Source organism: Vombatus ursinus, unplaced genomic scaffold, assembly GCF_900497805.2.
Source record: "Vombatus ursinus unplaced genomic scaffold, bare-nosed wombat genome assembly UNPS02014798.1, whole genome shotgun sequence".
NCBI lineage: Eukaryota > Metazoa > Chordata > Mammalia > Diprotodontia > Vombatidae > Vombatus > Vombatus ursinus.
Window position 1 is genome coordinate 45,505,438 of NW_020954576.1, and position 25,770 is coordinate 45,531,207.

The window sequence follows — 25,770 nt, forward strand, 5'->3', positions numbered from 1 at the left end:
TTTTGTTTCTAATCTGTTTTACACTCCAGAACAGCAGGATTTGAGTTTCAAAGACCACAGATGTCTTATCCAGACCGATGTGTGTGAATGTCTAAATGCTTTTGTTGTCCCTTTAATTCTGTCTTTGAGGAAAAATAACATGAATGGAGATAAGTCCATTTGTTTGGATAAGATCACTGTACCTGAATGAGACCCCTGCTGGTGGCTGCTTGGCTGAGGTTTCAAGGGATTGGGAGGTGTAGGAGATAGATAGGGGAGACTGGTAGCATGCATGCATTTTGGCCTTAGCTGCAAAACAGTGCAGGATGTGTGATGCATTTGTTATGAGTTTTGGTGGCTTTCGGGGGCGAGGGGAGCACAGGATGCCTGGAGAGCACAGTCTGAATTCCCTCATTTTCTTTGCTTCTGACCTCGATCAGTTCTTAGCACCTTACATTTTTAAATTCATCACTTACAGGCTGGTAAATGGGGTTGCCATCATTGAGAGAGAGAGAAAGGATAATGGTCTGTCATAGCAAAGAGTCAGGCAGTAAGAATTTATTAAGCACTTAGGACTGTGCCAAACATGACACTATGCATCAGGCTTGCAAAGAAAAGACAAAACAGTCCTTGCCTTCAAGGAGCTCATGTTTTAATGGGAGAAACAAATATGAAAATGAAATAACTGGATAAGGGGGGTGAGGGAGACAGAGAAAGACAGAGACAGAGAGAGAGAGAAGGGGGAGGGGAGAGAAAGGAGAGAGAGAAGGAGGGGGGGGGGAGAGAGAGAGAGAGTAGATAGAAGTTAATGTCGGAAGGGAGGGCACTGGCAGCTGGAGGGACTGGGAAAGACCTCCTGCAGAAGGTAGGATTTGAGCTGAGTCTTGAAGGAAGCCAGGGAAACTAAGCGGCAGAGGTGAGGAGACAAACCATAAAGGATAGCTAGTAGTGCAAAGGCCTGGAGGTGGGGGATGGAGAGTCATGTTTGAGGAGCAGCAAACACACATCTTGGCCTGGCATTGTTCAGAAACCTCCTTCCTCTTGCTGAATATGGACAGCTGTGTTGAACTAGCTAGCTCTAACATGGAATGGGCACGTCATATCAACTTTCTCAGCTTCAGTTTAAACGTCTGTAAAATGAGGGAACTGAATTAGAAGATCCTTTTCAGCTCTGAATCTCTGGTCCCTGTCATTCTAATGAATGAAAGATGATTTGGAACCTCCTTGGGCTAAATGACCTCAGAAAGACCCTGCCGGCTCTTAATCTCTGCTCCAATGCTCATGTAGACCTTTCAGAATATGTGTAAAAGCATGAAACTTGCTGTAGGGTAAAATTATTCCCTAGAGTTAGAATCAGAAAATCTGAGTTTGAATCATGACTCTGCTATTTACTCAAGTGACAACCTCCATGGGCCTCAGTTTCCAAATCTATTAACTGACAGGATTCATCCCTTCCAGCTCTAGATCTTATAAAAGAATTCCCTTTTTAGTTTGGGATCAGTAAGTCAGTCAATAAACATTCATTAAGCACCAAGTGCTGAGGATATAAAGAAAGACAAAAAAAAAAAAAGGCAGGGATATTTCAAATGTGGTTCCAGCAGGAGACAGGTAACTATTATCCTAGCTGTCGAGCTCAGAAGAAACCTCAGAGGTCATCCTGTCTAACTCCCCTACTTTACAGATGAGGAAACTGAGGCCAGGAACAATTAAGTAATTTGTTCATGGTCACGCAGGTTGAATCACAAAATCTGAGCATTTATGCAAAGCTTAGAGATCTCTTATTCAATGCTCTCATATTTACAGATGAGGAAACCAAGGCACAGAGGAACAAGTAGACTTTTCCAGGGCAAAACAATTGGTAAGAGATAGAGCTGAGACTTGAACCCACATTTTCTGACACCAATTCCAGCATTCTTTCCCCAGGCCACGCTTCTTCCCTAGACAATTACTGAGTATTTCTTCCAGCCCTGCGGTTCTATGAATTAGCTTCCAGGCAGGACCTGGCCTTCTGCCCCTTCAGTAGGGAGGAGGGTTTCCCAATGAAACAGTAGACCAGGAAGACCCATTAGCTCAAGCTGCCAGAGAGGGAGGAAAATGGAGATTGAAGGTCCAAATTTCTGGAATCCGCAGAAAGATGTCTGAGGGTAAAGGTGGATAAGGTAAGGAGCCAAGGTAAGGAAGAGACAGGGGCAGCCAGGTGAGTTCAGTTCATGGTCAGGCCTGGAGGCTGAGCACTGACTGCCAGGGACCAGCACAAAAGTCTTGTTTCTTTTGAAAGATGGGCCCAGGAGAGATCAGGGAGGCCGATGAAATGCTGATCTAGACAAGAAAGGGCAGCTGTTTCTCTTTCTCCAGGGGAGCTCCCCCCACTCAGTAAAAGTTGAAACCTGAGGCCAAACTTGAAAATGACCTGCAGCTGGGGAGATGCTGGGATGAGTGTAACACAAAGCCAGACAAATAAACTCACAGCCCGGGTGTGGAGACCGGCAGGGCTCAGGCACAAAGAAGCTAATTGGAAACAGGCCCGACCTCCCTCGTGCAGTTTATACGAAATCTCTCCCTCTCACCCTCAGACAGGCCCCAGAGTTGGAATCCCAACAAGTTATGTGACTCCCCCTCCCCAGAATCAAGGGAATCCTGAGAAATCCCTGGGGACAGAGTGGGACGCTTCCTGCCTCCCCGGAGGCGCTCTCCTCCCCTCTCCTACCATACTGGGCACCTCTGCTCCTGGAGGTTGGGTGGCTTAGAGTCTGCTGTCCACTCGGTCTCTGCCTTTCCCCCATTTCCCCTAAGCCTGGGAAGGGGAAGGGGGTGATGTTCCCCTGGTTTTATTCCAGCTACTATTTACTGACTAGGCCCTTCTCCAGGGATTTCCTCTTTTGAGCGGAATGAGAGAAACAAAAAGCCCAGCTCGTAACTTTGCTACAGGTTGTTTGGAACCACTTCCTAAAAAACACTGCTTTAACTCTAGGCTCACCACATTTCCTATCACTGCAAACCCCAGACGCTGGGGACTGGTGCTCTCAGCCAGAGTCCTTCTCTTTGGGAACGGCTCCCCAGCGAGGTTGGGTCACAGCAAGGGAGGCTATGCCTCAGGGGGTGGGGCATCCCCTACTTCAGTGGGACCTCCACCCTTATTGTGTTTGAGTTTGGGAAAATTCCTTTCTGACACTTACACTTCAATTCCTGTGTGTGTGTGTGTGTGTGTGTGTGTGTGTGTGTGTGTGTGTCTAATCAGAGGGCTTAGAAGTCAGAATCATAAAACCAAATTTCATTAATACCTGTTTATCCAGTTCGACCCAATACAATCTTAGTTTAATTCAACATGCGTTTATTAAATGCTTGCTACGTGTAAGATGAGAGGTAGGGAGTTGAAGAGGATACAGGTCTGGCCTTGGAGACGGGAAGACCAGGGTTCAGAGTTCTGCTTCTGGCACACAGTGGCTATGTGACCCTGGGGCAGTCATGCTCTCAACGCCTGCAGGTCAGTCTCTGTGACAGAAGTTATAAAGAAGGTTCCCCGTGGAAGCAGATGCTCAGCAGGGGAGGGGAGAGTAGGAGAGTAATTCCAACAAAGCAGGAAGCACCCCAGTCCATCCCTGGGGCTTTCTCCTGGAGAGTGGGAGTCAGCTTGGGCTTCCAGCTCTGAGGCCTGTCCAAGGGCGAATGGGAGAGATTTTGTGTAAACTGCATGAGGGAGGGCAGGTCTGTTTCCATTAAACTCTCTGTGCCTCAGGTTCTGCAAGCTAGAAAATGAGGAGGTTGTACTCAAAACTTCCAAAATCCTTTCCAGTTCTCAGTTTCCTCATCTGTTAAATGGTGGTAATAATAGCACCAGGTTGTTGTGAAGATCCATTGAGATAACATATGTAAAGAGCTTTGCAATCCTTGACTGAAATATGGCTCAGTCATAACAGACTCTTTGTGACCCCATTGGGGGTTTTCTTAACAAAGATACTGGAGTGGTTTGCCATTTCCTTCTCCAGCTCCTTTTACAGATGAGGAAACTGAGGCAAACAGGGTTAAATGACTTGCCCAGGGTCACACAGCTAATAAGTGTCTGAGGCTGGATTTGAAATCAGGAAGATGAGTCTTCCTGACTCTAGGCATTGGTGCTCTAACCACTTTGTCACCTAGCTACCCTGCAAAAACCTTAAAGCACCCTCCCTTCCCCCACCAAAAAAAAAAAAAAGAGGAAATCTACCAGGCTCTTTAAAAGAATTTGGGCTTCCTTTCAGGCTGTATGTAGGACTATCCCTGTCCCAGATGCATGCTCAGCAGCCCTGGAGGTAGGACCCTGGAAGGAAGCCTCTCCTTGCTCAAGCTGGGTCTAGCCTATGACACAGCATTAAGGGTTGTGGGCGTGCAAACAGCTTTTAACTTTAAAAGCTCATCTCCCTCCATGGCTAAACCAGGCCTAGTGTGATGTAGATACATAAATATCTTCTTTACGCCCTGTCCCAGGAGAGAGATAGAACTAAATAAATCCGATCAGCTTCCCAGGATGCCGGCTCTGCTCCCCCTTTGAAGTCCAGTGGGTGAAGATAATGCTGTTTCCACGTAGAAGTCGATTCAACATGCTGGAGTGTCCCCAGTTTTGGGAGCTGATGAGGCGGAGATGAATAGAGCTGAATGGAGCTGAGCCACAGGGCCTATCTTTCCCTGGGCTCTGTCCCTCCCTGGGCTCCTGGGCATCCATCTTTGGGGCCATCACCTTCCCTGGAGTCCTCTGGGACATCCTTAACGTGCCTCCTCTTTATGCTTGCCAGGATTGGGAATAGAGAATAGGAGTTAGGGAGGAGACAGGGCCTGGGTCTAGTCAGATGAGAGTGTCTAGAAGGGGAGGGGCAAGAAGGGTAGGAGGAGATAGAAGATGACCTTGAGTGGGGTCTCCCAAACCCATTAGACTGTGAAGATCCCACGTGGCAGTAGGCATTCCCGGTAACACTTTGCATTCTGCCTCACCCAATGTAATTATTTTCTTTCTTGTCCCTAACATGGTGGCAGTGTATGCCTAGGTGGGTATGTGCATATGCATGGACAGAAGTGGTAAAAGTAGAAATATTGTAGGAGACTTACAGCCTGCAAGGAGTTTTTGCTTCTACATATAGACTTGGAAGGGGCATCTTAGAAGTCATTTCTCCATCCTTTTCAGTTTACAGATGAAGAAACTGAGTCCCAGAGAGGTCACACAAGTGGCAAGTGGAAGGATTCTGACTCAGGTCATTCTACTCTAAATCCAATGCTCTTTCCACTACACAGTGTAGGCCTATGCTACCCAATAGCTGTAGGGGCTAGGAGGTGCAGTGGATAGAGCGTTGGGCCAAGAGTCAGGAAGATCTGAGTTCAAATCCAGCCTCAGATTCTAGCTGTGTGACCTTGGGCAAGTCACTTAACTCTGTTTGCCACAGTTTCTCTTTCTAAGACTCCCTGCCAGTACCCTTGTTGATACGACCACTAGACCTGTTACACAAGGGTCAAAGAACCTGTTCTTGGTTCTTGGTTCTCACAGTGAAGAGCAAGGAAAGAAATAAGTATTTATTAGGTGCCAACAATGTGCTGAGCACTTCACCTACATTACCTCATTTGATCCTCACAACAACCATGAGAGGTAGTTGCTATCATTATCCCCATTTTACAGGTGAGGAAACTGAGGTAGACAGAGGTTAAGTGACTTGCCCAGGGATACACAGATAGTAAGGTAGGCTTCAAAGTCAAGTCTTCCAGACTCCAGGCCTTGTCCTCTATCCACTGAGCTCTTTAGCTGCCTTCTAAAGAGGTGTGCTTGGGGCCCAGACAAGTCATCAAGCATGTATTAAGCACCTACTATGTGCCAGGCACTGGGCTAAGCATTGGACATATAAAAAAGTAGAAATCAATCCCTGCCTTCAAGACATACTATCCTGTAGGAGACAACACACAAAGAACTACGTACAAACAAGATATAAACAAGATAAGTTGGAGCTAATCACTAGCTTTAAGAGAGATCTGGAAAAGCTTCTCAGAGAAGGTGGGATTTTGGTTGAGAATGAAGAGAGCTAGAGAAGCCAGGAGATAGAAATGAGGAGGGAGAGAATTCCAGGCATGGAAGACAACCGTTGAAAGTCAGAAGGAATCTTTAAGGCCACCTGATATAGCCTTCCTCCCCCCAATTCCCTGCCCATTTTATGGATGAGGAGACTGAGACCCAGAAAGGAGAAATAACTTACCAGTTAATGACCAAGCTGTGACTAGAGCCCATGACTGCTGACCCCAGTGCCAATGTTCTCTCCCCTCCACCATGCTGCCTGTCTCTCTCATGTCGCAGAATTACTCAGTTCTAAAACCATGAAGACTACTCCCTGCCGCTCAGCTGAGGGGTTCTGATAAGCAGGTGGTAGGGGACCCTTCCAGGAAGAAGGGTCCTTTGTTTGCAGCCTCAAAGCTCTGGGGCCTGAGATGCAATTGTGGGGCTTTTGGAGTGTTTGGTTTTTGCTGCTTTTAAGGACAGTAAAAAGAAAACTCCCTCTCTGAATGCAAATCATCAATTGGTCCTTGATTCAGTCCTGAGAAGTCAAGTGATTGTTGTTGTTTTTGTTGTTCTTATTTTTCTGTCATGTCACACTCTTCATGATTCCATTTGGGGTTTTTTTTGGCAAAGAAACTGGAGCAGTTCACCATTTCCTTCTCCAGCTCATTTTTGCAGATGAGGAAACTGAGGCAAACAGGGTCAAAGAAGCCAGTTGACTTGCCCACAGCCACTAAGCCAGCAAGAAAAAAAATGGCAGTGCTAGGATTCCAATCTCAGTCTCCTGGCTCTGCCTGGTATTCTTTTTCCTATACCTGCGGATGACTTGAAAGAAGGTAGAGCAAAGCCAACAAGCATGAATAAATGTCTCTCCCTGTCTTCCCCCTCGGCCCCTCCTCCCCAAAATAACATTTTATTCTATTTCTTTTTTTGTTTTCCAAAGCAACATGGCATTCACGCAGGGCCTGGTAATTAAACGAGATAAAAAGCCCGAGCAAGTGTTTAGAGCATTGCTGGGAGGGCTCAATCCACCTCCTGGAAAGCCGGGCTCCGCCAGAGCTGGAAAGCTGAAGCTACTGATAACATGATGCCTTTGGCAGAGGAGAACATGAGGGGGTCAGCTGGCAGAAATGGGGTGAAGGGAGAAAGAAGAGAGAGCCTCAGGATGGTGGGAGGGGGCAGAGGGACTTGAGGGTCCTGTGTCTCAGGAGATAAAATCCGGGCCTTCAGTTTATGTCCTAAATTGTCATCACCCCTCCTGCATACATACACACACACATCCAACAAATGACAATATCGAAGCCCCTGGGAGTTGGGACAGAGAATTCATTTTTCCTTCTTCCCTCCCCACGTGTAAATTTTTTTTTTTTTTTTTGGCCTGTAGTACCTATCAATGACCAGGAAACTCCCTGTACCAGTACAGATCAGCACCTCTTGTGCAACATAGAGTTGCCCAGGGTCACACAGTAAAGTATGTGTCCCAGGTGGTACTTGAGCTCAAATGTTGCTGACCCACATGTCACATTAAAGCTACAAATTTCTCGTAGGACAACCTGAGATAAAATATGCCTCAGCAAGAAGGGAGCTAGTTCTCACTGGCCCTTCTTCCTTACTCAGTACATCTCTACTGGTCCACATCTCAGCATTCTGGGGACAAGAAAGGGACATCTGTTTCTTAATGACTGTTGCTAATCCTTGACTCAACAGGGATGGAGGAGGAAACAAGCATTTATTAAGCTCTTACTGTGTGCCACGGATTGTGCTTAGGTTTTTGTAAATATTATCTCCTTTGATGGGTAGGCCCATCATAAAGTCTAAAACTAGAAAGATCCCTAAAGATCATATTACCTTTTGTTTTATGATTGGGGGAACTAAACCCCAGATTCAGGTTGATTTTTCCAAAATCACACAGATGGATAGTAAGTACACAAAGCTAGGATTTGAACCCAGAACCTCTGTTTCCCCATCCATCACTCCTTCTATTCATTCAAGACAGATGGAACGGTGAAAAGGGAGAGTTGGATCTGGAGTCTAAAGCCCTAAGTTCTAACCCTGGCTCTGGAGCTTGTTACCTTTATGATTCTGGGCAGGTCATTGGGAATCTTTAGTGTAACATAAAGGAGTTAGACTAGATCAGCACTACTTAAACTGTGGGTCACAACCTCTTATGGGGTCATGAAAAATTTGGCAACAGTAAAAGGTTTCTGGACACACAACAACCAAAAATTAATTCAAAATTAAACATGTAATGAATCTGAGGTGTTTTTGGCAGTGCTTGCCCAGATTGCATCGGTCAGCTTCACTGCAGCCTTGGTTCTGAATACAAACCATTTGCACTTTGCACTGAGCATGCCTTCAGGCCATGTAATGCCAACAAATGCTGCCGAAATACTAAAAGGAGTCTCGAGTGGAAAAAGTTTAAGAAGCCCTAAACTAGATGATATCATCTCTACATCTATGGTTCTCAGATCCAGATGGTGACTTTAACAGAGTTTCATTAGTGGAGAGGCAGCCTGGTGTAATAGTAGAAGAGCTGGCCTTCGTGCCCAGGAGAAATACGTGGCATCTAATCATGCCTCTGACATACGCTGGCTGTGTGGCTCTGGCCAAGTCACTTATTTCTCAGTGTACTAGGCCAGAGGTCTCAATTAAATGGCTCACAGCCTGCATGAGACCTACGACACTGCTGAGTTTGACCAGAACCAGATTAAAATGTAGTTAGAAAATGTTTAACAAAATAAATAAAAATACAATGCATAGATAATTTCAACATGTGGTTTTCTAAGTCAACATGACAGCCCACAGGGATCCTTATGTATGGTCCCCATTTCTCTCTGAGGTTGATGCTTCTCCTCCAGGCAACTCTCTGGGGTTGACCTATATTGGGAGAAGAAGTATCCTCATCCAGGAGTTCTCTGTACCAGTATTTCTCAAAATGTGATCCTTGGACCAGAGAACCTTCCAGGGAGTCCCCATGGTCAAAACTATTTTCGTGGTCATATGAAGACATCTTAATTTTCAATATGGCAGGTATCAATAGATAGAACCCAGAAAACTCTTTGGGGTCCTCCATAATTTTTAAGAGCGCAAAGAGAGTCTGAGACCAGATAGTTTGAGAACCACTGCCCTATTTCTATGAAGTCACAGGTCCAATCCCTTTCCTCATTAACACATAAGTATCTGGGTTAACCATCCCTACTCCCCTCTTTCTAGCATCTAGGCCTGGTTTTAGCTGCCACTGCCATGCTACCTTCATCATATTACTCCCACCTGCCCTTCTGGGCTAAGTCAGTGTTCATTCTTTTCTATTTTAGAGTTGATTCTCTTTCTGCCCTACCCCCCACTCTGTGCTATGCCCCCACCCCCTACACACACACACGCACACACACACACGCGTGCACGCACACACACACACACACACACACACACACACACTAGCAAGGCTCGACCTTGCTAAATGACCTTCCCAAGATTTCACATGTAGCCAGTGACAGAGCCAGAATTAGAACCCAACTCCAGAGTTCTTCCCACTGTGCCAGTCTGTCTTGAGTGATTTATTGGAAGGAAGCAAAGACAGTAAAGTATAGTAATCATCTAATAAGGGATCATCTAAACACATGGAGCATCCATGCACAAATGGCTCCCTGGGCCTTATGCTGTTTTGAGAACTAAGCTGGGTCCCCAGTCATGTAGGATGATGCAAATGGAAGAGATTAATTCTATCTGTTTTCTCCCTCCAGGACTGCCCCCAGCTGGTACCCACAGAGGAAATCCTAATCCCAGTGGGGGAGGTAAAGCCAATCGCCCTGAAGGCCCGAAATCTGCCTCAACCACAGTCCGGCCAGCGGGGCTATGAGTGTGTCCTGAACATCCAGGGAATCATCTACCGCGTCCCTGCCCTTCGCTTCAACAGCTCCAGCGTCCAGTGCCAGAACAGCTCAGTAAGAAGGGCCCCTGAAGGTGCAACTAGTTGGTACAGTAGATAGAGCACCAGCCCTGACGTGAGGAGGGCCTGAGTTCAAATCCAGCCTCAGACCAAACACTTGACACTTACTAGCTGTGTGACCCCGGGCAAGTCACTTAACCCCAATTGCCTAAAAAAACAAAAAAAAAAAAAAAAGAAGGGCCCCGAACATGAACCATAACCAGAACTGGGGCTTGCAACACCTAAGTCACAATGTGCATCCACCACTCTCAGGGGTCATTTGTCTCCCAAGTCTGAGTGACCTTCTGTCTATTCCATTTGCTCACCCAAAAATCCAAGAAACAGAGGAGAAGCCACATTAAATACTCATAGACCTACGACATGGCGTTGTTTAAACTATGTCAGTAGGACAAATACGGTTTCAGCCATAAGACTGGGTCATATGGAGCTTGAGGAAATGAGTTGGGGTGGCTTTCCTGAATCATCATTCATTTCCTCCCATATAACCCTGACACTGATACCATCTTCACCCAAGAGCCAACGCCAGCGTAGATCTCAGTTTCCATCCAACCTTGGGATCAGAAAGAGGGAAGAAGGGGAGGGGAAATCCAAAGGAAGTGGGGGAGGCGGGGAGGAGGAAGTAATGCATTTCCTGAGCAGCAAGGGTTAAACTAATCCTGAATGCCAGACAGAGAGCTGGGAGGTGTTTAATTATAATACTAGCCCAGAGATCTTTTTATCTGCCAACTCCCTGTCTCTGGCGGTGGGGGGTCAGCTCGGAGATGTGTGTGTTGTGGGGGTGAAATGACAGAGGTGTTGAGGGAAGCTAATTCGCCTGGGAGAGATAAAGAGAATCTCAGGCCTCTTATCTGGGAGCTGTCAGATTCCCAGGTCACCGATGCTTGATAGAATTTGTAATCGGTGGAAAGCCGCCAGGCACAAGGGAAAGGAGGGATGAGAAAGGAGCTCAGGACAGCAAAGGGAGAAGAGGGGGTGGGGGTGGGTTGGGCAGGATCCCAAGCAGTGACACACTGATGGGTAGGTGCCAGGGGCCCAGGGCAGCCTCTAGGATAGGAGATTCCTGGAGTTCGTCATCACGAGCCCCGCCGAGGAATTCTGGAATCAAAGATTTAAGAGTCAAAAGGATCTTTAAAGGCTGTCATTTCACAGATGAAGAAACTGAGGGCCAAAGACCTTAGGTGACTTGTCAATGGTCACACAGGTAGTAAGCGACAAAGGCAAAATTCAAACCCAGATCCTCTGACTCCCAAGCCAGCTGCCTTTCCACTGTACCTCTCTGGTATTCCTACCAGATATGGACTTATATTTTGACATCTGGTCCAAAGCATAAAGCTATTTTTTAAGTGGAGGGAGAATCTTAAGGTCCTCATCACACTGGCGGTAGGAGATTTGTCTGTGGACCACATCTCAACACTTGGGGATTGGACAGATCTTGTGCTCGGGAAGTCAATGGGTATTTGTCCTGAATTGACTATTGGCCAGGACCAGGGAGGAAAGGGTAGGCAACATGGACCCAAGAGAGAGGAGGAGAGGCCAGCTGCAGGGTGTTGGCAATCCACTGATCAATTTATTAAGCATCTACTATGTGCAACGTTTTGTGCCAGGAATTGAGGACAAAAATTCCTTCCCTCAAGGATTACATTTTACTTGAGGGGTACAATATGCATGCAGATAAGTATGGAGAGGATCGTCTGAGAAGGAAGTAACTAGGTAACCTGGGAAGGCTACCAGATTATGAGATATGCGTATGTATATGCTTCCCTCCAACTGCCAGCGGCCTCCCTCCCAAACTACCTTGTACTGAACTGCTTTTTAAATATAGGTATTTATTCACTTTATGTTAATGTAGTCTATTTTTATATACATCCTTGTTGTCTGCCCCAGTAAAATGTAGGTTCCCCCTGTAAATAGGGAGGCAGCTAGGTGGCCTAATGGGTAAAGCAGAGCCTGGAAATCGGGAAGTCCTGAATTTAAATCCTGCCTCAGACTAGCTGTGTGGCCCTGGGCAAGTCACTTGACATCTAACAACCTCAGGTTCCTTATCTGTAAAATGGGGAGAATCATAGCACCTACCTTGCTGATTCTTTCAAGGCTCAAATGAGGTAATGTGGGTAAAGTGCTTTTGAAGCCTTATTCTAAACATTCCAGCTATTATTATTATTAAGGATTGTTTCATTTTTTGTACTTGTATGCCCGGTGCCTAGAATAATGCCTGGCACATAGTAGATGCTTAATAATTACTTATAGATTGATTGGAACATTGATGTTAAGCCATGACCTGGTCCTCTATACTAGCAGCAACTAGGTGGCACCATAGTGCAAAGAGCGCCAGGTCTGGAGTCGGGAAGACTCCTCTTCCTGAGTTCAATTCTAGCCTCAGACACTAGCTATGAGACCCTGGGCAAGTCACATAACCCTGTTTGCCTCAGTTTCCTCATCTGTAAAATGAGCTGGAGAAGGAAATGGCAAACCACTCTAGTATCTCAGCCAAGAATACTCCAAATGGAGGTCACAAAGAGTCAGATATGACTGAAAATGACTGAACAACCAAAGTTTTCTATCCTATAGATTCCCACAGAATAGGTCCAGCCGTTGAGGCTGACCACCCTATCCTACCCCCAAATATCACGATTTTTTAGTTTGCATCTTCCCCAGCCAGAGTTCACTTTGGGAAGATCTCATAATATTTTTGATGTGGATAAGAGAGCTCCCCATATCCGCCTGAGTTAACAAATGCATGTTTCAGGTGCAGGACAACCTTATCTTGCCCTAAAGATAATGGAGAAAATGTAAAGGATTCCCAGGAGCTCATAGTCAGTAATCATCTATTGATCGACTGCTCCACATAAGGCCTATTTTACAATCTACTTGGGGAGATAAATAGATACACTGGAAAAAATACCAAACAACACAGGCTAGCACAGGGTCAGTGTCACATGAGGACTCCAGTTAATGGGTAGCTCTAAGGTTCAAGGAAGAGAGAAATCACTTAGGATAGGTGGCCTGGGAAATGTAACTTTAGCTGGAATTTGAATGAGTAGGACTAAATACGTGAAGGTGGGAGAGGGAGGCAGCTGAGTGGCCCAATAGGTAGAAAAACAGAGAAAGACATTCCGAAGCTGGGGAATAGTTTGACAAAGTAAATGAGGCAGGGCTTGTGTAAGACACGTTCAAGGGACAGTGAGTGTATCAGTCCAGCTAGAATGGAGAGTTCATTTGAGAAAATAAAATTGGGAAGATTAGGCGCATCATATTGGGACCAGCATTGAATGCCAAGCCAAGGAGTTTGGATTTCGTCACATGGTACTGGGAAGCCACTGAAGGATTTGGGGAGATTGTTTAGGTAGGATTGCTTAGTGACAGAAGCATAGTAGAGATATAGTGATGAATGGGACAGGAATGGGACTCCCCCGGGGAATCACCCATTCCTATTTATGCTGACCCGAAGATGGGCAAATCTGTGGGTTTCTCCCCTGAGCACCATGCCTTCCCTGTTGGAATATCCATTTCCCCGAGATGCCAGCACTATCGGCATAGGGCTTTCCTTACTCCTCAGATGAATGGGGACTTCTGGCTGACCTTAGGTTGGGAGCAGGTGACCACATCCTGGTAAGCCATGCCTGTTTCTCTTTCCCTTCAGTACCAGTATGATGGAATGGACATCAGCAATCTGGCCGTGGACTTTGCCGTAGTATGGAATGGCAACTTCGTCATTGACAACCCAGAGAACTTAAAAGGTAAGTGACAACTTTCTGGATGCGTTTTGATATCTTAACAGCCCTGGGGAAGGGCAGGGCAGGAGGGAGAAGATCCAGGCAGCCACTGTGCCATGAAGAATGCATCCCCTGTGTTTGGGAAACAGTTCAGTGGATCTACAGGAACATTTAGGACCATCAAAGGGGTTCCGTGGGGGGAACCATGTTTTATTAGAAACAGAGCCTTTCCTGCATGGCCTGCCGATTCCTCTTTGCTCTCCTTTGAGTCATGGAGCCTTTGAAATGTTCTGTGGAATCAGATCTATTAGAACAGCAGGTAGGAGAGCCCTGCCAGCTTCCCTGGAAATTGAGACATTGTTTTCCAGCAAACTTGTTCTCTTGTCCACTTGGCCTGGGTCATTACACAAAGAGGGCTTTTAAAGTTATTCTCCTGGGGTACATGGGAAGGAAAGTTTAGGAAGAGAGAGTGCTGTGGGGGTGGGAGAGAATTCTCTGTGGGAATTTGGGAACCAGGTTACCCCAACTTTTCTAGTGTATAGCTTATCACCTATCAAATAACACCAGCCTTGTCCTTGAACCCCAATCCAAACCATCAGCAGGAACTGAGTCCAAATGAGGGAGGGACCAAGGTTGCAATGGGTCCTATGAGGACAGAGAAGGGGAGCAAAGACCTTGACCCACCCGCTCAATGACATGAACATCTGATCTCTGATTTTGTAATTAAATAAAGGTTCCTAAACCTACGATGGGACCCTGATGAATCCATGGCTACACTGCGGTCACAGGTCCAAAAGGGGATCAGAGATTGAGAGCTGAAGAGGCCATTGAATTCAACCTTTCAGTTTACAGATTTACAGGAAACTGAGGGACAATTAGAACTTCCAGGTTAAACGATTTACACAGCAAAAAAAAACAAGTCTTCTTGACTCTTGGACTAGTGTCCTATTTACTAACAAAAGCTGATTCTCAAAGGAGTCTCTTCACTAGGCTGCTGCCACCTCCCAGGATCTAGTATCAACCTAATATCAACCTCCATATCACTTAATCAGATGCCCTCACTCTAATATCCTTATTCTTTTCCCAGACCCTGAACTGCCTCTTCACAATTGAAATAGACTCAGAGAGGATTTTCTTTATAAATACAACCAGTATTATGAGAGTAAAGTCAAATTACAGTGCATCAGAAGAGCGTTTATTAAGTGCCGATTGTACACCAAGTGCTAAGGATACAAAGTGAAAATCAAAGCAATGCCTACCCTCAAGGAGTTTATATTCTCTCAGAGGAAATAAAATATACACATTGAAGTAGATACAAAATACAATGTACAAAGTAAGTCAAGGAAATTTCAAGTTAATACATGTTTGGCAGGAACAATGGTAATTTGAGTGTTCCCAAAGTTAAATATCTCAACACACACGCGCACACACGCACACAAACTCCATTAATTCAAATGAGAAGCTAGAACCATCATCCCTGGTCCCTCCCCCTTCCTACCTGGTAAGAACCATTCTTCTTCCCATCATGCTCTGCAGTTTCTTGTCTGTGCCCAATTTCTATCGCCTAGAGGTTTGACCACTTAGGAATCAAATTCCCAATAAGTTGAAAATGGCCATCTACACCTGACTGAGCCCTGGTGCTTCCGCCCACACAAATATTATCAATGTGATCATTAATTACATCTGTGCCTACCTCAACATCCCTTCTAAGGGACCATGTGCATGTCAGGCAGACGATAGACAATATCCCAATAGCGCAAAAGTTCAATAATTTTCCCTTCCCCTTCTTTTAAATCCTTCATAACCAGGATATCAGAACTGAGCTAGAGAGCTTTCCTACTGTTCTCAGTTTTCCAGGCCAAATTTTCCCACTGCTGAGAGATAGGAGAGATTTCCCCTGCTAGATGTTCTGGGCTTGACTCCCAGAGCTTGATTTTGCACCTGGAGCTTAAAGAAATACCACTCCATCCAAGCTGTCGCATCCCTGCAGCTCAGGCTGCAAGATAGTAATAATTGACATTTATATAGCATTTTCAAGTTTGCAAAGCACTTACCATACACTATCTCATCTAAACCTTGAAACAATCCTGGGAGTTAAGTACCACAGTCTTATCATTAGATGAGGAAACTGAGGTCAGAAATCTTGATCTTGATGGCATAACTATCGTCAGAAGCAGTATCTGTACCCAGGTCAACCCAATTTTCCTTTTCCTTTGTGTCTTCTCTTCCCCCTATTGGATTATAAGCTCCTTGAAGGCAGGGACTTTTTTTTTCTTATTTGTGCCCCCTGCACTTAGCACAATGTCTGGCACATTGATGCTTAATAAATAGATATTATAAATAAACAAAGCAGATGGTTAATACATGTTAATTGAATTGAATTGATTTTAGGTCCAGTACTCTAACTATTATAAAACACTGTCTTCCAGGATTGAAGAAAGAAGACTAGTACCTTTTCTATCTCCATCACTAGAGGATCCTGTTTATATATACATATATATATATGTATATGTATAATTTATATATATAATTTATATTTAATATATTCATGTAGTAAAGAAACTTTTGTAATAAAGTCAAAGAGTAACACCAAACCTTTAAGTTGTTCCCTTAGGACTGAGACTAAGGGATGGACTACAGAAAACATAGAGGAGTCACAAATGAAGACCTTGGGAAGGTTAGAAAATATGACTCTTCCCTCGGGGCCATTGTTATCAAACCCCAACAGAGAAACACCTCTGCACCTAACTGGCCAGTGCTCCAGCCACTAGCTAGACACTAGGGGTAAGAACACAGCTTGCCCACACACTATCCCTACCTACCCCACTTAAAACCTACTCAGAAAGTTAAGAGCGGAAATGAATTTGATTGCTTTGGCCTGGCCAGGTAATTTCTAGCTATTGTGGCTCACATGTCAGGGGGTTTATAAACTCTAAAATATATCCTACTAAAGTTTTAAATAGCTAGATTGTACTAAATAGGGTCATGCCTCCCGAGTCAGAAACATAAACCAAGCTGTTTTGAGTCTCTTACTCTCAGGTCTTACTGGTCTTTCAGGGCCCATCACAGCTTTCCACTCAGCCCCTTGCAGCTCCAGCATAGCTATGTCCCAGAGCATAGACAGCATTATTGATTTGAGACTTCTGAGTTCAGATTTTGACCCCAGCTCTGGCATCCTGTGGGGTTTTGGGATATCAGTAAACCTCTCAGGGTCTCACTTTTCCTATTCTGTAAAACAGGGAAAATCAGTCTTGTCCATCCTTATTTCTAATGAATATATGTGTGTGTGTGTGTGTGTGTGTGTGTGTGTGTGTGTATAAATTCAGTGGACAAAATCCATAATACTTTGAGCTTGAAAAAGATATTACATGTAGATACCAGCTGGTTCTGATTATAAATATTAGTCATGATAGCTATGATGGGTAGCATTTAATGACAGATAATTATCTAACACTTTAAGGTTTGCAAATGTACTTTACATTTTTTTATTTGATCCCCACATCAACCCAGTGAGGTCAGTGCTACAGCTATTATGCCCATTACACAGATGGAAACTGAGGATCAGAGAGACTAAGCAATCTGCTCATGTTAATACAACTATAAAATATCAGGGACAGAATTTTCAATTCAACAAGCATTTGAACACAAGTCTTGACTGACTCCAAATCCAGTAACATTTTACTTCTCATATCCACAAATGGGGACAGCTTATATCAGAGAGTCATGAACTCAAAGAGAAGACTAGGGAAAGAGAGCTCCTAGTTTCCATCCATCAGCACAGGGTATGACTGTCCACTTCTGTCCACAGTTCACCTGTACAAGTGTGCAGCCCAACGAGAGAGCTGTGGCCTCTGCCTCAAGGCTGACCGGAAGTTTGAGTGTGGATGGTGCAGTGGTGAGCGCAGATGTACCCTCCATCAACATTGCTCCAACCCCACCTGGCTTGATTGGTCCAGTCACAATGTCAAGTGTACCAACCCTCAAATCACAGAGGTGAGTGCTCAGATTGGAGGATATTGCCCATTGTGGGACTCTATGCAGCGGGAGGAGAGCAGTCTGTGCTTGCTTCATCAAAATTTTGTTTGTATTTGCATGTACATGGATCTACATGCTTGTCTGCAAAGCTGGATCAGATTCTTCAAGCTTTTATCCTGCTGTACACACATGGATTTTTCACTACATATATATATGTGTCTATGTCTATGTATATGTATATATATGTGTGTGTGTGTGTGTGTGTGTGTGTATGTATATGTATGTATATATACACACACAAGGGTAATGCTGGAGATTTTACACTGTGTTCATTGAAGGATGGTTCTTTGTATATAGATGGATAGGCATGCTTGTCTATGGACCTGTAAACATGCAGGATTAATTCCAGGAGGTTTACCACTGGTTGTGTCTTCCCAAGAGATCTCTAACACTTTATGGGGATGTTAAGTATAGATTTTGCTGCTCTATAAGGAAACTGGAAAATTTCATTGGTTCCACCTTTTATAGCACATTCTTACACAGAAAGCAACCTAGCTTGGTGTAAAAAGCATGAGATTTAGAGTCAGAAGACCTGGGTTTGAATCACTGCTCTCTCTGGCCCTCACTGGAGTTTGTGGTACAGTGGAAAGAGGACTGTCCATGGATTCAGAGGAGCTGAACTCAAATCCTGCCTCTATCACTTACTACCTGTGTGACTTTGGGCAAGTCACAACCTCTCTGGGCCTTGGTTTCCTCATTTGTAAAATGAGGGGATTGGATTAGATGGCCTTCTAGTCCTGGATCTATGATCCTAGGACTAGATCTAGTGTCTTTCCCAACTCTGAAGACAATGATGCTATAGATGCAATTCAAACACAATTTATTAAACGTCTACTATGTGCAAGGCACTAGCTAGGCATTTGGGATACAAGAAGGAGAAGAGACATAGCTCCTAATCCTAAAAAGTTTAAAATCTGCCAAGGGGGAATGTGATATGAAGTAGCATGGTATAGTGGATAGAGGACTGGACCTGGAATCAGAAAGACCCAGATTCAAATCCTACCTCAGATACTTACTAGTTGTATGACTCTAGGTAAGTTATTTAACCTTGGCCTCAATTTCCTTTGCTGAAAAAAACAGAGGCAGGGAGGGAATCTGGAGTTGTTGGTCTCTTCTAGATCTAAATCTGTAATCCTATAAGGCAGATGGTATCACTTTAGATAGAACACTGGGCCTGGAGTCAGGAGGATCTGAGTTCAAATCTCTAGTCAGACACTTACTCGCTGTGTCACTCTTGCCAAGTCATTTAACCTCTGTCTGCTTCAGTTTCCTCAACTGTAAAATGGGAATACTGATAGCACCTATCTTGCAGGGTTTTTGTGAGGACCAAAGGAGATGTTTATAAAGTACTTAGCACAGTCCCTGGCACATAGTAGGCACTTAATAACTGCTTGTTTCCTTTCATTTCTTTCCTTTCCTAAGATATGTACACAGAGGAGTGTAATAGAGGCAGAGAAGAAAGTTCCATGGTGCTCTAAGAAAATTTGAGAAGGGCAAGAACACTTTGAGTTGGGGGTAGGCAATCAGGGAGGCTTCACAGAGAAGGTGGCACTTGAACTGAGTCTTGGAGTAAGAGAGGGAGTTTACAGGCAGATGGAAGGAGGGAGAGCATTTTAAACAAGGCAGCCAGATGGCCTGAATACAAAAAGGTCAAGATTTCCCCGTAAATCAAAACCATTCCACAGACAGGCAAAGAATCTGCTATGATTCAGGGCATTTATTTCACTTCATATATCCCCACCATTATCATCATTGCATCAAGTCCATTAAAGTTCCATTAGGGTTTCTTTCCTCAAGAAAAAGTTCTTCTCATTCAGTAAATGTTCTACACAAAGGACAACCTTCCTGCCTATTAATAGATATAGAAAACTCTTAATTGTACCCATTAATAGTTTGAGAAGTTTGGGAAAGAGATAGCAAACCAACTAGCTAGTACAGAAGAATGAGTAATAAAATCTGAAATATAGGTTGCATTGTGGGACTTGTGGCCAAAAGGGGCCTTAGAGACCCTGTTTCTAAAGATGGAAGGGACCTTAGTCAAATGCACTCATTTTATAGATGAGGAACCTGAGGCACAGAGAGAAGTGACTGCTTAAGGTCACACAGGCAGTAAACTAGCTGTGCATCTTTGTGTATTAGGGTATACAAAGTGTGGGGATGTGGCAGGGATACATATATAGGTACAGCAGAGTGTTTCAAAGTAGCTCTGTGTATATGTAGCTGTGACATGTCAGTGTAAATGTGGCTAGGGAGCGGATACGTAGAGCTGTGGGGCATCCATCCATGCCTATGTGTGTGTGCATGTGCATACAACCCTAGAAGACAATGATGGAGACAGCCTGTCCTCCCTGCCATGCTAACTGAGCCAGGTGGGGATGAGAAATTGTCTCCACAGTAGGGGAGCGTCTCAGAGAGCAGGTTTAGCTTTTCTCAGCAGAAATGGGATTTTGGTGACTGCAATTAGCTTAGAATCACCAAGCCGAAACTGTAATAAGAAAGTAAAGGCAAGGACCAGATTAGCCCCACTGCTCATTCTCAGGGTTTTCTCTGTATCCCAACTTGTTTGTGCATTTTAATGGGAAGAAACAGGTAATTAGTTACCCAGAAAAATGATGTTTCCTGAATAGCAAATTACAAAGGAAGATGAATAGATAATGCATAAGAAAATATAGCTGCACTCAGGCTTGAATGGCCCAGGAGAGGAATAGGTGTACTTTACTTGAGGTTGCATTGTCTGCTCATCATCCTAGCAACTTGCTATTCATGGCCTGTCATTTGTAGCTGGAAACTAATTGCATATTTTCTAATGGTTGGGATGAATAAAAGACTGGGCAGGTAGCATTGTTGTCCACCATCAAGAGCAAAGGAAGATACTGCTTCATCTCCGCCTCATAAAAATGAATCATAGAACCCTCAGATGGCTCACTCCCCTCCCCCAGCCTCAGTTTCCCTGTATGTACAAAGGGAACAGATCTTGTTTATTTTCCACCCATTTCAGAGAAATTTGTACCTGAAAATCCATTAGATTATAAGCTCCTTGATGGCATGAACTGTCTTTTGCCTCTTTTTTATATCCTCAGCATTTAGCACAGTGCCTGACACATAGTAGGCACTCAATAAATGTTGATTGATTGATTTATTGATTAATCATACTATCTGGGTTTCAGTTTCCTCCTCTTCAAGGTGGAAAGATGTGCTGAGATGATTTCTAAGGTCCTTTCCAATTCAAACTTTTATGATCCTACAAGACTATACTATATTTAAATACTTATTTCCTTCCCTAAAATTTTATATTATTCAATATATTATTGAATAGCATTTATATAAATATTAAATAACATTTACATAGTGCTGAGAGGTGGGTGCTATTATTATTCCCCTTTTGCAGTTGAAGAAACTGAGGCAAACAGAGATTAAGTGACTTGCCCAAGGTCACACAGAGAGTAAGTATCAGAGGTCAGATTTGAACTAAGATCTTCCTGACTCTAGGCCTAGAACTCTATCCACTGTGCCACCTAGCTACCGCTAATCATTATCATTGATGTAATCATACCTCCTGCCCTAACAGATGGATTGACTTGGACAGGAAATAGGTAACCTTCTCCTTCTCCCCTCCCAATCTAGATTTTTTCCTAACTGCTATCAATTTCAGTACATTCACAAAGCAGCAAGATCCCTTGTTAAAGGAAATCTGGATCCCCCTAGGGAAGCTGTAGGCAGGTGCACCTGGATCCAGATTCATTTAAAAAGCAAACCGTTGGCCCCAGCATTGCTAGCTGTGTGACTATGGAGGAGCCACTTAACCTTTTAATGTCTTAGAGATGGCCAGAAGTGGAGAGGATGCTCTCAGGAGGTAAGGAGTTCCCTCTCCCTTGAGATTTTCACATGAATGAATTAGCTGCCCGCCTGTTGGGGATGTTTTGGAGGGGCTTTCTTTCCAATTGTAAGTTAAAGTCAGGGTGGGGAACCTGCGACCTCCAGGCCATATGTGACCTTCTAGGTCCTCAAGTGTGGCCCTTTGACTGAATCCAAACTTCACAGAACAAATCCCCTTAATAAAAGTATGGGCTCAGTGAAAGTTGGACTCAGTCAAAAGACCACACTTGAGGACCTAGAGGGCCGTGTGTGGCCTTGAGGCTGCAGGTTCCCCCACCCCTGGGTTAAATGAAGTAGCCTTTGAGGTCCCTCCCAGTTTAGATTCTGTGATTCCGTATTCTCTGAGCCTCATTTTTATCTGTCATCTTCAAGATGGGAACAATAACAATTATGCTCCCTCCCTCCCTCCCAGTGTCATTGTGAGGAAAATACTTTGGGAAACTTAAAGTACCACAGACACATGTTTTTTATTCATGTGGTGGCTGCCTCCCCCAAACCTGGTTCCAAGGGCCAATACAGATGTGATCTGAATATCTCCTTTGCTGAAGAAAGAAGCATTAGCCTGAGACACTGTGCTGCCAGAGAACGGTGTTTGTCTCCAGCTGGTGCCCCAAAACAGCTTAGCTCCTCGAGCTGCGTCTACAGCTCCGTGCTTTCTCTCTGATCCTAGTGATTTGACATGTGTGCTGACCTGACAGCCTGGACGATTCCCTTGTTCCTTTTACATTAGCAGTCATCCAGCTCAGTAGCCGGCTCTCTGGGCATTGCAGAGGATGTTAGGCAGAAACAGACCACCGGCCCTTTCCCCCTCCCTCCTGCCAGAGACCCCCTCTGCTGCTTTGCACCCAGGCCAGCCTGAACAGCCAGGGAGCTGTCCCAGTGACCGGACAGCAGCATCCTTGGCAATCCTCTCCTTTTTTGCCTGTTCCTAGAGGGCACCCAAGCTACACTGAGGCTAATTAACCCCCTGAGGTAATTAGGCTGTAATTGATTTTCCCAGATAATATATCAGCAGGGGGTAGGGGCCCTAAGCTGAGGTGTCTCCCATTAGTTTTATTCATCCAGAAGCAATGGACTGAGAAAAGTAAGGCCCTAAAGGAAACCGAAGCCCGTGAAGCAGAGAGGCCTGGGCCTTCTGGGAGGCCTCCCTCACTGTAGCAACCCCTCTGTCAGGCAGGATGTCTGCAAGAGCCCTTTTATTCCCCATGAGCTAAAATATCCTCTTTCATTTTATTCCTCCCAACCCTTGCCCTGCTTCTCCTGTTATCTCCCTGCAAAAGTCATTTTTAAGATTTTTTTTTTTTTAAGCATCCCTCTGGGCTCATAGTCAGCTGTCTCTGCTCAACTTGGTGCAACCTGCAAAGAATTTTTTTTACAGTCTCTTAATCACTAGGATTTATGAGGGCTATTGCTTGTCTTATTAATCTCCCCATAACCACCACCTCCCACATATACACACACAGTTCGCTATCATAGATGATCCATTTAAAATGGGCCCCTGGACAGGTCCAGGCTCCCTCTGGAACAGTGAGGAGAGGTGTGTCGGTCCTGGGGGAAGTCTTCAAGCAGATGTTAGGAGACCATTGGCTTGGGACTATTGGTGAGATCATTCACAGAGCTGGTCCTGGATTGGACTACATGGGTCTCCCCCAATTCTCCGATTCTAAGATTCTGTGGGGACTGACTATATCTGAGCAGGATAATCCAATTTCACATCCAGAGAAGGTCCTTTTCTGAATGGTCTAGGCTTGGTTCTATCCTGCCTTCAATGACAGGAATGAATGAAATGACCTGGAGAGGACTCTTCTCCTTTAGAAAAAGGAGGGATGGTCTTAAGGGACATGTGTTCTTCTTCCCTTAGCCCCCTCCCCATTGTCACTATGGCAACCAAGCCTATCCCTTAGAGACTCAGCCTTCCTGGCAGCTTCAGGTAGGATGAGTCAAAGATCCTATTGATTTTCCAGTTTGCATAAACTTCAGGTTAGGACCCCCTCAAGACTCTCCGTCTGCTCTTTCCCAGCCAACTCTGGTGTGATAATGATGCTGTCCCCCTCGGGAGCTATCCCAGGCTGTTCCCACCTCGGCTGTCAGCACTGTGTGTGTGTGTCTCAGTGTACATATGTCACCTGCTCAACCCCCAAGATAGGAAAACTGTAAATGATTGAAAACCCAAGAGATTCCTGACCCACTGTGCTTGACTCTCCCAGCCCCTTCCACTCGCCTGCATTTCAGGAAGCCTAGGTGACCTGGGATCTTCAGAGTAAGGAACAAGTGAACTGCCCCTATTTAGGAAGTGGAAATCTGGAGAACAGATTTCTCAGGAAGGAGGAAGCGAAATGCACCCTTGAGAGGATAAATCCCCTTGGAAGAGAGCAGGCCGCAGAGTTTAGGATTTTAGAGCTAGAAGGAGCCTGAGAGACTCAGTGACCTCCAAAGTGTTTTTCCAGCTCTCAATCAGCAATAATGTAGCCCAACTCCCCTTTTTGTAGATGAGGAAACCGAGGTGCAGAGAGTAGAAGTGGATGATCATATACGCTGATGGGGCCACAGTCCCAGTGATCGGAGGAATCTTGGAGAGCAACTGATCCAATTCCCTTGCTTTAAAAATGAGGAAATGGGAGCCCCAAAAGTTGACATGGGTTTCCCAAGGTCATACAAATAGTGTGGGATTTGAACCTAGGTCTTCCAGCTCCAAATCTAGTGCACTTCTCTCGACAACATGTTGCTGAAATGGAAAGTTCAGATTCTACAGGAACAGTTTATCCATTGGATGATGTGCTTATCCATTAGACTGTGTTCTCCTCAAGGTCAGGGACCTTCTTTTGTCTTTCTTTGTATCCCCAGTGCTTAGCACAGTGCTTGGCACATAGTAGGTGCTTAATAAATGCTTGTTGGCTGACTGACCGCTGTCCAAGTTCCACTGCAGTTTTCACAGGCACACACACACACACACACACACACACACACACACACACACACACACCTGAGCACACTGAGACACATGTGGGAAATCTGGAATCTAGTCTTACTTCTGCTACTACGTGACTTTGACCAAGTCGCTTAATGTCTATAGGCTTCATGTTCCCCATCTCTCCACTGAGAAGGATAAATCTCACTTAGGATAGTCTCTACACAGTGCTTCTTTTAGGCATGGGGGTCAGCAGGTATTGTCCCCATTTTACAGAAGAGAAAAATGAGGCCTAGAAAAATGAAGCTGCTTGCCCAAAGTTATTCAGCTAGAATTAGAACAGGCATTCAGAACCAAGGCTTCTGACTCCCAGGCCAACATTCTTTCCACTGTACTGGGCTTCCTCTTCTAAACTAAAAGAATGAAAGGTTAAAGTTGAAAGGGACCTTACAGACCATCTAGCCCAAATCCCTAAATGATGTCCCATAATCTCAGACAGTATGGTAGAATTGGAAGCTTGAAGTGGGACTATCTAGGTCTGGGTCCTATCTTACATAATTATCTCATACTAGACTTGACCTTGAGTATCTCTCCTGGGGCCTCAGTTTTCTTTCCTATAAAATGGGAATGATTTCCTGTAACATAGGACTTTGTCCCTCATAGGATTATTTTGACGATCAAATGAAATAACAGGTGTATAGCAGTTTGTATGGATCGTTGTACATGTCAGCAGCTATTACTCTTTCTAGCTCTGCAACTCTCTGACGTGACAGGCACTCACCTAGGCCAGTACACATCAGCACATAGCACCCGCCCACAGATGAGCACTCCCTCTTCTTGCCTTGGCACTTTTCCCTGCGGTTTGATAATTGAGAGCTCAGTGGTACGGAGATCTCTTGGCCGAGGCTCATCTCTTGCCTGAGGTCATTCTCCAACTTTAACCTCACAAGGGACACCAGAACCTGCTTGCCCTATAGGCTATATAGCTTTCAACAAATGGCCTTCTCATCTCTCTTCCCTACCCTGAGGCTGTCTATCAGCATTGGTAGTAGTAGAAAGTAGTGTAGTAGAAAGAGCAATCTTTGTGATCTTGAGCACCTCACAGTCTCCCTGGGCCTCAGTTTCCTCATCTGTAGAGTAAGAGGGTTGGATTAGATGGCCTCTAAGATCCCCTTCCTTCCTACATGTGACTTAACAAGCTCTGCATCTCAGTTTTCTAATCTGCAAAATGGGGCCAATAGAGTCCCTACGCCAAAGGCTATTTTGAGGCTCAAATGAGATAACATATGGGAGGTACTTGGCAAGA

General features: G+C 44.9%; 1 protein-coding gene across 1 annotated transcript in view; it reads left to right on the forward strand.

Annotated features, from left to right (window-relative positions):
• The window catches only part of PLXNA2 (plexin A2), a 316,420-nt gene that overhangs the window by 224,218 nt on the left and 66,432 nt on the right, over positions 1-25,770 (forward strand). Inside the window, exons 10-12 of the mRNA XM_027871180.1 lie at positions 9,727-9,927; positions 13,573-13,669; positions 17,454-17,638. Coding sequence (XP_027726981.1) covers positions 9,727-9,927; positions 13,573-13,669; positions 17,454-17,638 — 483 coding nt within the window. The remainder of the gene's footprint in view (positions 1-9,726; positions 9,928-13,572; positions 13,670-17,453; positions 17,639-25,770) is intronic.